This window comes from Panthera pardus, unplaced genomic scaffold (genome assembly GCF_024362965.1).
Source record: "Panthera pardus isolate Hobbes unplaced genomic scaffold, ASM2436296v1 HiC_scaffold_8, whole genome shotgun sequence".
Taxonomy (NCBI): domain Eukaryota; kingdom Metazoa; phylum Chordata; class Mammalia; order Carnivora; family Felidae; genus Panthera; species Panthera pardus.
This window is the reverse complement of record NW_026527013.1, coordinates 51265242-51281974: the sequence shown is the minus strand read 5'-3', so window position 1 is coordinate 51281974 and position 16733 is coordinate 51265242. Positions and strand designations below refer to the sequence as shown.

General features: G+C 44.1%; 1 protein-coding gene across 7 annotated transcripts in view; it reads left to right on the top strand.

The window, feature by feature from the left end:
- The first annotated feature begins 1532 nt into the window (after window positions 1–1532).
- The window catches only part of SRGAP3 (SLIT-ROBO Rho GTPase activating protein 3), a 261838-nt gene continuing 246637 nt past the window's right edge, over window positions 1533–16733 (top strand). For all 7 annotated transcript variants that reach the window (XM_019428285.2, XM_019428284.2, XM_019428283.2 and 4 more), the window contains exon 1: window positions 1533–2341. In XM_019428285.2, the coding sequence (XP_019283830.1) occupies window positions 2275–2341 (67 nt within the window). In that variant the 5' untranslated portion in view covers window positions 1533–2274. The remainder of the gene's footprint in view (window positions 2342–16733) is intronic.

Below are 16733 nucleotides of genomic sequence, written 5' to 3'. Positions count from 1 at the left end.
TAAGGACACTCTTAATATGTGTAATTCCTGTGGTCAGCAACCCTACAGTGCTTGATTTTATTTTTAGAGAACAAATCTTTTCTACCTAAGTGCATCTGAAATGTTTTTTTTTTAAATGTTTATTCATTTATTTTGAGAGAGAGTGTGTGTGTGGGGGGTGAGGAGGGGCAGAGAGAAAGAGAGAGAGAGAGAGGGAGGGAGAGAGGGAATCCCAAGCAGGTTCTGTGCTGTCAGCGCAGAGCCTGAAGCAAGGCTCAATCCCACGAACTGTGAGATCATGACCTGAGCCAAAATCAAGAGTTGGACGCTCAACCAACAGCCACCCTGGTGCTCCTGAAATGGGTTTAATCTCTCTAGTAGAATGCAGGCTATTTGAGCATTTGCATGGTCAAAATCTGGTGTCAGATAGCCTATTTTTTGATATGCTGGTGACCTTGGGTAAGTCACTTCCCGTATCTGTGCTTCTCTTCCATCATCTGTGAAACAGGGATACTTATACTATGTTGTTAGGTTTCTTTGTGGGGGATATCATGGGGTAATAATAATTGCTACCATTTATTGAGTGTTTACTATGTGCCCAGCACTGTGCTAAGCTTAGCTCTACATTTTTATTTGATCCTCCCAAGAGCTCCCTCAGTTTTGAAGTCCTTTACCCTACAATATTTTCTTCCCCAATAGCACTTACCTTCTTTACATTATAGTATAATTTACTCATTTTGTTTATTCATCTTCCCCTTCCCGGGCCTCTTGCCTCGTGTGACTCCAGGAGGCACGATTCACAGTGCATTCTGGGTTCTACCATTACTGAGAATATTAACGTGAGTGGTGGGGATTTCCCAGAGTTGTGTCAAGTGGAGACCCTGGAGCTGCTCCAGGAGGACAGGATTTTTTTTTTTTTTAATGTCTGTGCCTATTTTGACTCTTGCTGTATCCCTGTATCCAGAATAATGCCTGACCTATGGTAAGCTTTCAATAAATATTTGTTGAAAGAATGAATTAAAGAGCCCTAAAGAGAGCCCATTTCATTGGTGAGGAAACTGAGGCTCAATGAGTTATTGATTTGGCTAAAGCTCTAAGAGACAGTGAAGCAGCTGGGTGTTTCTAGCATGCCTGCTCTCAACAGCTTTGCAAAGCTGCATGTCTGAAATGCCTGGCATTGTCCCTGCCACCCCGCAATTGCTCAACAAATATTAAAGAGCTTGCCTACATGGGTCAGCCTCTCCCCTCTGCGAGACAATCCCTACAGAGTAACAAACTGTCACATAGCCATTGCTTTGAGAAATTAAACTGCATGGTGCAAAGAAAAGGTGAGACTTTTGAAGTTTTTGGAAGAAAAATTCCTAACACGATTGCTAATGGAGTTTGCAGGGGCCTCTCAGGCCTTTCCAACCCGATTCTTTTTCCTGCTGCCTTCCCTTTTGTGAGCATTTCTTCCCCTTTCTGCTTGCAATGAGTTCTGCTCTCCTGTAGGCTACAATGTGTCAGTTGTTATAAAATCCGGGAGGTGGAGCTTGGTGACGAGGTGGGTGGGGGAGCGCTCAGCCAGCCCTGCAGGGCGAGCAGTCCAGCCGTGGTTCACCGGAGCTTAAGCCTTGCAGCAGGAGAACTTCCATCTCGCTCTTCTGGCTTTGATCCTCACTGTACATCAGACCAGAGGCGCCGAAGGGAGGGAGGATGCGAGATGACCGGCCCTCTGGCAACCTGACCATCTCCTTAGCAGAGCCTTTGAAAGCCAGCCGGAGACTGACTGCACAAGCAAGGAGGCGCCGCGCCTCTGTGGATGTGTGTGTGTATGTGTGTGTGTGTGTGGGTGGGTGGGTGAGCGGGTGTGAGTGAGTGAGTGAGAGTGTGTGTGTGTATGTGTGCGTGTGCATCACGACTGTGTGTGTGTCGGTTGAGTGCGAGAGTGCACGCGTGAGTGTGTTTGTGTGCATGTGTGTGTGATTGCTCTCAGTTATTATTTTTGTGGAAGAAAAATCTTGAAAATCTGGGGCAGGTTACTGTGCTCCTAGGGGCGGTAGTTCTTCTTTTGCAAGAGGAGCTGACCAGACCAAGCTACTAGAGACATTTTTTTCGGCAAGTAAAGAGAATTTTCCTCCCAGAACGAGAGGGCATTTTTCTCCCCGCTGGCTCTGCAGCCGAGTAAAAGAGATTAGTCCCTAAACCCTGTGAAATCGACTAGAGCCGAGTGATTACCAGGGCTTGAGAGAGGACTGGGGAAGAAAAAGAGAAATAAATCAAACAGCCTGTCAGTGCCTTTGGCCACGTTGGAAGATGTCATCTCAAACTAAGTTCAAGAAAGACAAAGAGATCATTGCTGAATATGAAGCCCAAATAAAAGGTGAGATGCGGGCTGGGGAGTCATGCTTCCCCTCCCCTTTCCTTTTTTCTCTTGCTCTGGCTTTCTTTTACCCTTTTTCCTCCCTGCCATCACGAAATGTTGTTATGCATCAATAATCTTATTGTGAGTAGGAACAGTGGCAGCCGCACAAGTCCAGACTGGTTTCAACTGCAGAGAGCCCTGGCTCTGGGAGTGTGGATTATAGAATGGGCAGCAATCACTGCATTGCAGGTGTGTGAGGAGGATCCTACGCCCGGCTTTAGGAGTGTCGTGGATACTCCATCATCTTGGCCGTGACATGTCACTCTAAGGCCATTTTGACAGTCACTGCCTCTTCCCCCCTCCCATGCTGAAAGCCCCTTAATATGATTTTTTTACTATCTGCTTTTATTTTTCTTTCTTCTTTTTGGTTTCTTGTTGCTTTCCCTTGCCCCTTTCTCTGGGCTGGAATTCACATGCATGTGCACACAGAAGCAGCATCCCTGGGTTGCACTTCTTTGTCAGTGTCTCTCGGCTGGCCTGGGTTGCCATGGATTAACTGTTATGGGGCATATTGATCCAAACTAATGCAGGCATTTAGGCATAAAGAGGGAGCTCGGTGCAGAAAATGTATTCTCTCGCAGTGTGCAGCCCCAATCACCGCCCGTCTGCCTGCTAGCGTGTAGGGTCATCAGCCTTCATTCAAAGCCAACAGCTTAGTGTGCCATTTCGGCTGGTAGGAGCTGCCTGGCTTCCGTAGCGCTAGAGGAAGCCTGGCAGCAGGGTGGGATGACCTCTGGCTGCCTGTTCCAGCTTTGGGGCCACGGGGTGCACGCTCCTCTCAGAAACTGCTCCCTAAATCCGCACTAGCAAGGCGAAATAGGGAACCGGACACAGTCGCATAGACAAATGCAGACAGAATCCTGGTTCACGCCAGAGGGGGTTCTCCCACCTTCATGAGTTCTAGGCTCAGTTTTGGCAAGGAAAATCTAAAAGCTCCATACTCACCCTTTCTCCGAGGACAGACCCTGAGGGAAGCCTGGGCCTGCGTCTCTTAGTGTCTGTTTTCTTTCTGGTCCTGGATCTCCTTGCTGCGACACAGGGTGTGTTTGTGGTCTCCCACAGAAAGACTAAAGACAAAATACATCTTCAATGGATACTGACGCCTGCTCTTGAGATCGTGGGTGGACTGTTTGAGCAAGTTGATTATTTGGGGCTCAGGTGACCTGAGGCTGCCCCACCTGCTTTTAGGTGCTTCTGCAGCTCCAGACTCAGTGACCCAGGAAGTCTCCCCGGGAGCGGCAGGGGCCTGACATCCACAGCTGCTGCACACGCTCCCGATGCTTGGGAACCTTTGGGAGGGGAGCGGCCAACAGGGGAGGGCTTTGGTTTTTTTTTGTTTTTTGTTTTGTTTTGTTTTTTTTCCAGTCTCGCCAACCCTCTTGTGTCTTCTAGTCCTGGTCAGACCCGGCATGCTAATCACCTCTGGGGGTAGACCCCAGGGCAAAGGGAGCTGAAAACATTCTGTAGGTTTCAGCTCAGTGTGGCAAACTGACTTAGGATGTTTCAGCCTTGCTGAAAATTTAGTCACAGGCCCTTTACTGGTCAGAGATTTGAACTCACCCGGCTACATCAATACAAAAGCCCAGTTTCGGCCTTTGCATACACACTTTTTAGGGAGTTTATGTTTTGTAAGATGAATTTGGCTGAGTATTATAGTTCTTTTTAACTGAGGTTCTCATGAAAAATGCCGTACTAGAGAAGCGAATGCTGAGTTTTGGACAGTTTGAGGTTTTTGTTAGCATTGTCTTGGTAGGAAATACGCTCGTCTTGTTTTTGGATCACTGCCACAGGGCCCATGAACTTGGCTTGAGGATCAATGAAGCATTTATTGCTCTGGCTGATTCTTTTACTTTTTTACCTTTCACCTTTATTTTAACAACTACTTAGCAAGTCCAAGGTCATGCATTTCCGGCAGGAAATTTGTCCAGATGATCTTGTCTCTTCCAGACCCTAAGGGTCTCTACATTCTGGTTAAAGGAGTTGAATTTTATTCCTTTAGAATTGACACCCACATGACTTAGGCCAGGACGTTGCTGTGCCTGAAACCGTCTGGAATCTTTTCCTTTCAAAATTCTGTTTGTTAATCATCATCATAATTCCTGATGATGTACGCACAGGGCTCTACAGTTTCTCTGTCTGGCTCACTCCCAAACATCACTACTCTTGGCCTATACAATGTACGGAAAGTGTTTGTATGAATGAGCTCAGCTTTAGAGATGAGGAAACTGAGGCCTTGTCAGGTTGAGTGACGTGCCCAAGGTCACAAGGCCAGAAATGTGAAGGTAGCTGGTCTTCTTTCCCATTGCATTGTTTGCCCGAGGCTGGCCCTTGAAGGATTGATGTCAGTGGCAGATGGCGGTTTTGTGGTGGGGACTGGCTGTCTCTTGATCGTTCCATTGTTTACCCTCTTACTTTTATCCCTTGCCTTTGTTGCTTGCCTCTGAAGAATGTTTGACCAACCACCAAAAATAACGCCTGAAGCCTGTTTCCTTTCTCCCTGGGTATCATTTGACCAGTTTGGTGCAAACCCTTCGCCTACTTAGATAGATTTGGTCCTCTGTGAATTTAGTGAGGGGCATTTTTGGTTTTTAAAAATGATATTGAGTTCTTTGTTGACTTACTCTCTTTTATCTCTTTTTGAAGAATTTATTGACCTGAGGAGAATGTTTTAACACTCTTTTTTTTCCTATTGTAAAAGAAATATCAGATCCATGCCTTCTCTTGCCTCATCAGTTACCTGAATCCCTTTGATTATATATTTGCAATGCAGTAGTATACCATGTGCTTGTACATGTCCAGTGATGGGGAACTCATCACCTCCCAAGTCCACATATTCTACCTTTGATAGCCCTGGCTGCTGTAAGTGGTTTTTATATTCATCTATTGGTTCTATAGTATCTTCTCCTTGGGGGTTCATAGAACAAGACAGATGCTTCTTCCCCATGACTGCCCATTGGATGTTAGAGACTCTGATCATCGCCCCACTATGATTATCCTCATTTACTCACATAAGATGCTTATCTGCTGCTTAATCATCTTCACTTTCCTTTGGATTTACTGTATCCTGGTTACAAACTCCCATGTGCCTTTGGGTGCTTGACAGACACAATAAATGAGTGAAGCTGGCCAAGTAAGATGATTTGTGATAGTCGGTCTACCACCTCTGTGAGGGCAGTAGATGAAAGGGTGATGGTGGTTATGGTGCCCTTGAGAATACTGTCTAGATGAGAGCTTTATGCTTTTATTTTACTTTATTTATTTATTTAAAACATTTTTTTTAATGTCTTATTATTTATTCTTGAGAGAGAGAGAGACAGAGCATGAACAGGGAGGGGCAGAGAGAGAGAGAGAGAGGGAGAGACACAGATCTGAAGCACGCTCCAGACTCTGAGCTGTCAGCACAGAGCCCGACTTGGGGCTTGAACTCAGGAACTGTGAGATCATGACCTGAGCTGAAGTCAGACGCTTAACTGACTGAGCCACCCAGGTACCCCCTTTAAGAGTGTTTCTAAGTTCTAGGGGCGCCTGGGTGGCTCAGTCTGTTAAGTGTCCCACTTCAGCCTCGGTCATGATCTTGCTGTTACTGAGTTCGAACCCCATATCAGACTCTATGCTGACAGCCCAGAGCCTGGAGCCTGTTTCAGATCCTGTGTGTCTCTCTCTCTCTGCCCCTCCCCCACTTGTTCTCTCTCTGTCTCTGTCTCTCTCTCTCAAAAATAAACAGTAAAAAAAAAAAAAAAAAAGAAAAATGAGTGTTTCTAAGTTCTATATGAGAGGCTTTTGATGTGATCAGAGAAAGAAAAACAACTATCACCTCCTTTATGCTGCATGTATTGCTTCTATTAATATAGCCCAAGGATTGAATTAGTCCTTTTCACTGCCCACTCCTTCACTGTACCATATTTATTTTATATGCTATATTTCTCCAATCCACTATGTTATTAGGATCTTTGTCAGAGAGAAGAAAATGAAATGAATTTAATATGAGTTGTTCTTGGTGACCCTGTGCTGGCCCCAGATGGACTCTATTTCCTGTCTGAGGTGCTTGCAAGTGTCCCTTTATGAATCTGTTCAAGCACTTTGCTTGAGAGTGACATCACATTCTCTAGTCTGGAAATGGCAAGCTCTAACTTCTTCCCCTTTTGAAAATCAGAACAACATTTGCCCATCTCCAGCATTTTGGCACTTATCCTGTTTTTCACAGTTCCCTCAAAGATCACCGATAGTGTTTGGTAATCTTATTTGCCAGAGTTCTCAGTGCCCTGGGCTCTCATTCATCTTGCTGTCAGACATAATGATCTATTCTGCATTTATCTAGAGTTCCCATTTCCATTTCAACCTAATAGAAAATTGAAATAGAAACAGTGATTGACTTTAGTGTTTTGTTTTGGTTTTTAATTATACATCCATAGTCATTTAGGCCATCTTCTTAATAGCAAAAGTCTAGAATTTGGGGGAAGAAGGGCAGATTTTGAAGAAGATCACAGAAAAGTGTTTATTTACTCATTCATTTATGCATTCATTCAGTAAACATTGATTATCTACTTTCTTCTTAGTCTTTTGCTGGGTGTTGTGAGAGATGCAGAGTATATGATACATTCTTGGCTTTCTAAGAGTTTTCTTGAAATATGGTGATAAAATCGGTGAAGGAAATGGAAAAAACAAAAACAGAAACTCAGAACACAAAAACTCCCAATTGAGCACCAGAATGAGTTTAGTCTTTATTTTTTATTTTTATTTTTTAGTGTTTATTTACTTTTGAGAAAGAGAGAGAGAGAGAGAGAGAGAGAGAGCAAGCATGAGCGGGGGGAGGGGCAGAGAGGGACAGAAACACAGAATCTCAAGCTTGCTCCAGGCTCTGAGCTGTCAACACAGAGCCCAATGGGGGCTTGAACTCATGACCTGAGCCGAAGTCAGATGATTAACTGACTGAGCCACCCAGCTGCCCCGAGAATGAGTTTAGTCTTTTTAAAAAAATTTTTTTTAATATTTACTTATTTTTGAGAGACAGAGCCAGAGCATGAGCAGGGGAGGGGCAGAGAGAGACACACACACAGATCTGAAGTAGGCTGCAGGCTGCAGGCTCTGCATAGCTGTCAGCACAGAGCCTGACATGGGCTCAAACTCACAGACCGGGAGATCATGACCTGAGCCCAAGTCGGTCACTTAACCCACTAAGCCACCCAGATGCCCCGAGAATGAGTTTAGTCTTAAAGAGAGTATGGCATTGAGTGAACGGACGAGAACTTTAGGAACCCTCACTACTCTCAATAGGCTTCAATGAGGAAAGTATGCTGGCTGGGAGAGATATTGAGGAGTAGTGGGGACTGTGGCTGATTAAGGCTCACCTAGAGGCATAAGCCTCTGCTCAGCTCCAGTCTCAGTGCCAGGCAGGATGTGAGCCCAGACTGGTCAGTTCTTTTAGTGTTTCAAGGGCATCTGGATTTTAAAACAAAATCTCCTCATTTTTATTTTTAAGTTTTTAAAAATGTTAAAAACATTAAAAAATTGGGATGTCTTTTTTATTTTTGAGCTGTAAATTCTTTTTTAAATTGAAGGATATTTGACACACAATGTTACATTAGTTTCAGGTGTATAGTACTGATACAACTCTATATGTTACTTTGTGCTCACAAGTGTAGCTACCATCTGTCACCATACAATGCTATTATAATATCATTGACTGTATTCCCTATGCTGTGCCTTTCATCCCCGTGACTTACTCATCCCATAACTGGAGGCCTATATCTCCCACTTCCTTCACCAGTTTTACTCATCCCACTACCCCTCTCCCTCTGACAGCCATCATTTTGTTTTGTGTATTTATGGGTCTGTTCTGGTTTTTATTTGTTCATTTGTTCTGTTTTTTAGATTCCACATACAAGTTAGATCAGGTGGTATTTGTCTTTCTCTGTCTGACTTACTGTACTTAGCATAATACCCTCTAGGTTCATCCATGTTGTCACAAATGGCAAGATCTCATTCTTTTTTATGGCCAAGTAATATTCCTCTCTCTCTCTGTCTCTGTCTCTCTCTCTCTCTCTTTCTCTCTCGATCCACACACACTCACACATACATACATAAACACATCACATCTTCTTTATCCATTCATCTATCTATCCATGGACACTTAGGTTGCTTTCATATTGGCTGTTGTAAATAATGCTGCAATACACCTAAGGGTGCATATATCTTTTCAAATTTGTGTTTTTATTTTCTTTGGGTAAATACCCAGCAGTGGAATTGCTGGATCATATGGTATTTCTATTTTAATTTTTTGAGGAACCAACATACTATATTCCACAGTGGCTACACCAATTTACATTCCCACCAACAGTGTATGAGGGTTCCTTTTTTGAGCTATAAGAGTTCTTTATTCTGGATACAAGTCCATTATCAGATATAAGATTTGCAAATATTTTCCTCCATTCTGTGAGTTATGCTTTCCCTTTTTCGATGGTGCCCTTTGAAGCACAAAATATTTATGTTTATGAAATTCAGATTATTTATTCTCATGCTTTTCATGTCATATCTGGGACTCGTTTGCCAGATCCTAGGCCATGATGAAAATCTCCTGATTTAAAAAATATTTTTCTTTAATGTTTATTTATTTTTGAGAGAGACAGACAGAGAGACAGAGTGCCAGTGGAGGAGGGGCAGAGAGAGAGGGAGACACAGAATCCAAAGCAGGCTCCAAGCTCTGAGCTGTCAGCACAGAGCCTGACACGGGGCTTGAACTCATGAACTGTGAGATTATGATCTGTGCTGAAGTCGGATGCTTAACTGACTGAGCCACTCAGGTGCCCTGAAAATCTCCTGAGTTTTACATGCAACTCAAATTTTTAAAAAATATTTTTTAATGTTTGTTTTTAAGAGAGAGTGTGAGCGGTGTAGGGGCAGAGAGAGTGGGACAGAAAGAATCCCAAGCAGGTTCTGCATCGCCAGTGCAGAGCCTCACGGGGTGCTCGAACTCACAAACTGCCAGATCATGACCTGAGCCAAAATCAAGAGTTGGCGCTTAACTGACTGAGCCACCCAGGAGCCCCAAATGTAACTCAAATTTTTAAGAAACACTATGCTGCCTGAACAAACTCATCAGTAGGACAGTTTCGGCTCACAACCCACCGCTTTGCAACTTCTGGCCTGTAAGTTGAAGTCCATAAAAGGTCTTGGTGATGGAGCCTCAGCCAGTTTTCCTGTTTTATCTTTAGTTGTTTTCTCTATATTAGGCCTGTGCTCTTAAAACCACATGAGGCCAATCCCTTGTCTCTGAATCCTCAGAATCCCTTCCTGGAACCTTCACATCTATTGCCATTTGTGCCTTTGTTCTGTTTAAAATGTCCCCCTTCCTCCACCCTTTCTTTGTCTGGGCAACTCCTGACCGTCGTTCAGTGGCTGCCAAAATGACACCTTCTTCCAACTCTCCTAGGCAAAATTAGTGATTCCCTCAGATCTGTGCTCATGGTCGTTTTGTTTCGCCAGTGTGGTTGACACAAGATAGGCTGAGAGAGTGGCCGGTACGTTACTAATGAGAAGTTTTACTCTGAACAACTTTTAGCTAACTTAGTTATTTTCCTTGACATGTGTCTTAGTCTGCTTGGGCTCCCATAACAAAATACTGTGAACTGGGTGCTTAAACCACAGACATTTATTTTTACAGTTCTGGAGTGGAAGTCCAAGATCAAGGTACCAACAGATTCAGTTCCTAGTGTTGTAGATGGCTGTCCTCTCGCCGTATGCTCACATGGCCTTTGCTCAGTGTGGAGAGAGAGAGAGGGAGAGAGAGGGCTGTCTGTCTTCCTCTTCTTTAAGGGCTCTGATCCCATCATGAGGGCCTCTCCCTCATGACCTTCAACTAAACCTAATTATCTCCCAAAGGCCTCATCTACCTCCAGATACCATCACATTGTCACATTGTGGGTTAGGGCTTCAACATACAAATTTGGAGGGGGAGACGCAATCTATGACAGCACCTATACTTTTTGTTCCATTGAAAGTAGAGGATTGGGACACCTGGGTGGCTCAGTCAGTTAAGCATCGGACTTTGGCTCAGGTCATGATCTCACAGCTCGTGAATTCGAGCCCTGCATCTGGTTCTGTGCTGACAGCTCGGAGCCTGTAGCCTGCTTCTGTGTCTCCCTCTCTCTCTGCCCCTTCCCTACTCATGCTCTGTTTCTCTCTCTCTCAAAAATAATGAACATTTTTAAAAAGTAGGGGTTTTATTGATAAAGGAAACATTCTCCATAGTTTACTGAAGTTCCTTGTTTGTCCCTGACAGGGGAGATATTTATTAGTGGAGATTTGGTGAAGGCTTATGTGTTCAAAGCAAGAGAAATGTTTAATGAGGTGGTGTTTGCTACAGTCATAGTAGGGTGTGGTTGGGAATACTGCATTCCAGGCTTTTTGCAGTTTGGGGAAATCTGTAGATCTAGAGGTCTATATTGGCCATTTTTGGAGTTTTTACCACCAGAGTTTATTAAAGACAACCTTTCCTTTCTAGAAACCTCAATCACTCATTCATTCATTTACTCACTCATTCATTCTGTGACTGTTACAAGCCATGCTTTAGGCTATATAACTTTATTAGGCATGGGAGGTAATTGATTTTTATTTAGTTCTGGGTCTCAGTCATATACACAGTATCTGATTTTGTGATCTCAGTACTTCTCAGAGGTAGTCATTATTATTCCCATTTTATAGACTAAAACCTCTATCATTCAGAGAAATAAATGAAATAAGTTGCATCAGATTGCACAGGGAACAGTGGTAGAGTTAGGGTTTACGCAGAGCCTTCCTGACTTCCAGTTGTACAGTGAGGTGAAAGCCGTGTCATAGCAATGTGGCTCTGAAACCCAGGGGTCTCTTTCCTGGGGAGACCACTCTGAGATGGGTCTTCATCTCTGACTTCCTACTGTTCCTGAAACTTCAACTCCCCTTCTAATCCGACTTTTCCTGGTTCTTCCTGGATGCCACCAACTGTGTCAGATCCTTCACACCCATCCCATGGAGTCACCTTTGGCAAAGTGCCCACCGAAGACACTTCTGTAGACTTGACTGAGGCTGCCATATCTGCCTCCATCAACTGGAAAATATAAGACTGGAAATTTGAGGGGTCTTCTAGTCCCCTCCACTAGGGAGGGGAGTCCAACTCCCCCACTTTTCTTCCCTCATCCTCCAGATGTGGAAACTAATGTTCAGAGAAGGGTTCTGGTGTAGAGACACTTCGAGACCATATTTCCGTGAGGAGCAAAGCTCTCTCTGATCGGTGCATTGCTGTATGCTCATGCCTGGCATCTAGATGGTGATCAAGAAACATATGAAGTTGGATTGCTCCGGTGGGTGGTGTAAGGCCAACCGGTGGTGGTTGCCTGGGAGGTTGAGCTGAGTGGTACCTTGGAGAATGGGATGAGGCAAAGATATAAGAGTAAGGATAAGAGGGTCAGGAGGAGGTGAGGTTAGGCTCATTTAGAAGATGGGTCCTGTCCTTGTCACTGCCAGGAAGGGACAGAGGTCGACTTCTTCAAGGTGCTGAGTTTTGGAACCTCTGGCCTAACACAGGACCCAGCAAGTGGTGTTCTGGGCTTGATTTCACTTGCAAATGATTCATTCTTGATGGCTTGTTGGTGTTTATAAAATATCTTGGCTGGCCAGGAGTGGGATTTTGGCTCTTTTCTCTTAATTCATATAATCATTAGGCCAATTTATGTTTGGAGTAGTGTTCCCTGAGATGTATTCTACGAAATTGGATGTCAAGAGGCGTTAGGTGGGAAAAACAGTTATGTGGTCAAATGGGTCTTGGGAGTTCTAACATAAACTGAGTTGAATAGGCTTGTTTCCCACAGGACTTCTTTTTTTGTGGGGGGGAGGTGGAAGAGAGAGAATTTCAAGCAGGCCCCATGCAGCGTCCAGCAGGGGCTCCAACTCACGAACCTGGAACTGTGAGATCATGACCTCAGCTGGAGTCAAGAGTTAGACGCTTAACAGAACCAGCCACCCAGCGTCCCTCCCACAGGACTTCTGGGAACCTTGAACATGTTAAGTGTGAATCACCAAGAAGGGGCCATGAACTTTTCTTAAACTTATTCCATCTTGTAGATGTTTCTCATGGAAAATCGCACAAGACTATATTCCTGAGATTACATTTTGAAATTCACAATTTGTGGATTATCCACATTCTTTCTCTTTTTGCCTTTTGTCCAGTTCACTAATTTTTATACTTTTCTCTGAGGGCAGTTTGAAGAGGGGAAGAGGTAAAACAAATGCGTATTCAGCTCAGCTAAGTGATATTGATGTGGTGTTTTGAGGTCACTTAGAAAATGTGGGTTTTGACATCTCCAATTACAGAGCGCTCAACCATTGATTTAAATGGTAATTTGGCGACAGCTTGCCCCTGATCAATATGCATGGCGTGTGCCTGTGTCTGTGTGTGACAGTAAGGGGATGCACTCGGCTGCAGGCTGTGTTCAAGGTGCCTTGAATGGACCTCAGCACTGCCTGTGGGATTGTACGGTCAATGCCAGGCGATGATGATGCAGAGGAATGCACGAAAGCCCGTAGCCCATGTGCCTCAGAGTGAACAGATCTCAGCCACAAATTCAGGTGTGTGAGAACTAGGTTTTTCTTTATTTCTCTGTAACTTGATTTCCATTTCTCATCTCTCTTTTGCTGAGGGTGGCAGACATAAATCTAAGTCAATTTGGGGTTCCTCCTGTTTTCTTCAGGGTTGTGCCCCAAGGTCCAGGGGACTAAGGCAGTGCCAAGTGACATCTGTTGTGGTTATCATCAATCTACTTTGGCAACTGAGATAGCCTCCTTCCCTTTGGGTCGTCAGTGGTCTGTCTATGCCGATCGATCCTTCTTTGTTCCCAATCTCGAGACTCTTTCTTGTGTATCTCTCTTTAGACCTTCTGTGCTGTTTGCAAGCACTGGGAGCCATCCTGGTTCTCACATACCATGCTGGGCTGTGAGTGTCTCTGGACATTTGTCTCAGGCCTGTCTTGCCAGGCCCCACACTTGATTCCCCTCCAGTGCCTCCCTAGAGCTCTGCCTGGGGAAACGGCCCAGCTTCTGTCTGTTCCCAGATTCTGCAAATGTGTGTGGGGGGTTCCTTCATCACCCTCTTTCCTTGGGCTTGTTTGGGGTGAGGCAGGGTGCAGGCTATTTTCTTATAGATCCATAAAAATCTACATACACTTTGCTTTACTGACTCCTGGAAATCTTTATCCACGTGTAGAGTTGGGAAGGGGAAAGGAGGTTATTGGGGGTGGTATCCTGGCTCTTTGTCATCACACATTCCCTCAAAGCTATTTTGAAAGTCAAAAGCCAAGAATTGACTCCTTCTCTGCATTATCCCTGAGGCAATGAACACAGAGAGCCCTCCTTGCCTGAATCTGGTCCAGAAGCTCTTAAGGAAATATGGAAGAAAACCCTTCAGTATTTCAAGATATTGTAGTGAATTTCCTTTCTTTTCCACCTGCACCATCCTGGCCCAGACTACCATCACCTCTTGCTGGGACCATGGCAACATCCTTCTAACTCAAAGTTTCTCCACCTCTGCACTACTGACATTTGGAATTGGATTAGTTTTTGTTATGGGACCTGTCCTGCACAACATGTGTTGTTTGAGGCCTGTTAGTTGTTAGAAGTCTGTAGCACCTCCTTCCCTCCCCCAAGCTGTGACACCAAAAAATGCCTCCAGACGTTGTGAAGGTTCCTGGGGTAGGGGGGTGGGGTAAGGGGTTGGGGGAGGGGGCGGAGGGGGGGCACGTGCAAAAGAGGCCTCAGTTGAAAGCTACTGACCTAACTGGTCTCCCTGCTTCTCTTATCCCAGTAACCTGTTCTCTGTACAGCAGCTAGCAGTAATCCCTACACAATTTAAATCTAACCAGGTTACTCTCCTGATTGCAAACCCTCCAGTAGCATCTCATTTGCATAAGAGTCGAATCCAAATCACTGGCTAGGCCTACAAAGCCATGTTCTGCCCACCTTGGCCCCCCTACCTCTCCACAGTCCAAGCTTGTAACCCACTTTGGGCCTTTGCACATAGCTTTTCCCTCTTTCTAGAACCCTCTTTCCCTAGATTGTCACATGGCTGGCTCCTTCTTAGGATTCAGCTTTCAGCTCTCGTGTCACTTCCTGACCACCCAACCTTAAATAGCTGTGAAGTAACTTGGATTAGCTGACTTGAGTTCTCAGCAGAGTACTATGGCCATATGATATTTCCCTTGTTTATTTCTTCTCTTTACCAGAATTGAAGGTGTGTAAGAACAAGACTTTTGCTTCTTCTCTTGTCCATTTGTGTTTTGTTAGCACCCAGAACGGCCCTTAGTATATACTAGGTGATCATACTATTGGTTGAGTGAATGAATGATGGACTTTGCACACAAGCACATATAAATGTTCTACTTCAGGGTACCTAGGATTGTGCTGGGGATTGCAGTTTAGAGGAACAAAATGAAGCTGATCTAGGCTTTCCCCCAGCCCTTACTGGAAGGTAATTCAGGAAGATGAAGAATCCAAAGAACAGACAATTGTATCTGTGCAGAGCTGCCCAACTCATTCAAGGGAATGAAGTAGAGGGACCAGGTGGCCACTTGCAGGGGTCTTGCAGGGAATCCAGTCTTTTCTGTTAATTGAGATCCTGGTTTGTGTCTGAAATGGGGATACAAAAATGGATAAAATGTAGTCCCCATCCCTGTCTTGGTGTTTTCTGGGAAAGGTAGTTACAAGAATAGATTAGTTGATTATAGTAAGTATAAGAACTATCAGGACAGTGCTGGAACCATACACACTTTGAAAACTGAGAGTGAAAGTTGACAGCTTTGCCCCGGAGAGCTGGAGAAGTTCTTACAGAAGAAAGGACTTCACGGTAGGGTTTTGAAGGATGGATAGAAGCACAGCTGGTGGTAAAAGGCATGTTTAAAGAGAGAACAGCATGTGCAAAGGCATGGGGGTTATGAAAAGGCCTGGGTACTTGGGAAATGGTGAGAAGGTTGACATGGCTGAAATCCAGAGTAGACGGAATGGACTATGGGTGGTAAGGACAAGAGCTTCAAGTTCCTTTCTAACCACTGGATAACCATGAGTCTTTGACCTTGGAGATGGTGGAATAGAGTCTTCTTCTTTTTTTTTGTTTTAAGTTTGTTTTTTTGTTTGTTTATTTATTTTGAGAGAGATAGAGATAGCACAAGTGGAGGAGCAGCAGGGAGTGGGGGAGAGAGAGGATCCCGAGCCTGATACGAGGCTCGACCTCCTGAAACTGTGAGATCCTGACCTGAGCTGAAACCAAGAGTTGGATGCCTAACCAACTGAGCCACCCAGGTGCCCTGGGTGAGAGTCTTACTTTTTTTATTACATTTTTTTCTCATTATGGATATAATACATGTTATTTTAAAAAGTTTCTTAAATATAGAAAAATATAAAAAAGAAGAAAAAAAGAATTTAGAAGCCACTTCCTGAGCCAGCACTATAAACATTCAGTGTATTATTATCTTCCAGACTTCATATCTCTATTTACCAAATCTGCTATATATATATATATATATATATATATATATATATGTATATACATATGTATATATATGTACATATGTACATATATATGTATATATATATATATGTATATATATATGTATCTCAAAAATATGGGATCACAGATCTTTAATGAAAAGTTATAAAAAAGTTATAAAAAAGCTGATAGGCAAATCATCCCAGGCTTAGAGCTTAAAATAGCGTATGGCCTAAAAATAAATAGACTTTGTCAAGTACAAACATCAATCAATAAGCATAACCTTCCACATGTTGTGATGGTCCTTTAGAGCAAGGGATTGGTTTGTTAGGAACCATTTTGTTGTGGGGATTGGCTTGTGTTGCTGTTTCTGTCCCACTGGATTTGTATAAAATTGCGGGGAACTGAGTTGACTCATCAAGAACCACTCCTCCCTCCCCACATCTGTCCTAGCCACTTGTAGCTAAAATTTTCCCCCTTCCTGGTCCCCTAGAGTCTCACTTCCCTGTCGGTACCCGGGCAGCAGTTCCTGCCTTTGGCAGGAAATATTAAAAGGAGAGTGTTGTCTAGGGCAAAGAATTTAGCCTCAACAGCAGGTGACCCTTCCCTGCTGGTACATTTCCTTTGGTCCCCCTTTCCTCATTGCTCTCTGCCAGTGTCCCTGGTCATCGGTAGTACTTGCAGGAATTCCTGATTGCCGGTCTGCTTCCAACAGTGATAACCTGCTTTCCCCTTATTTCTGATGGTCAGTGAGGCTATTTCAGAATACAGTGTATTTTAGATTAGTAAGTTTTCTGACTCTTTGTCAGACAGAAAGGCCTGAATTCCTGTAGGCGGGTATAG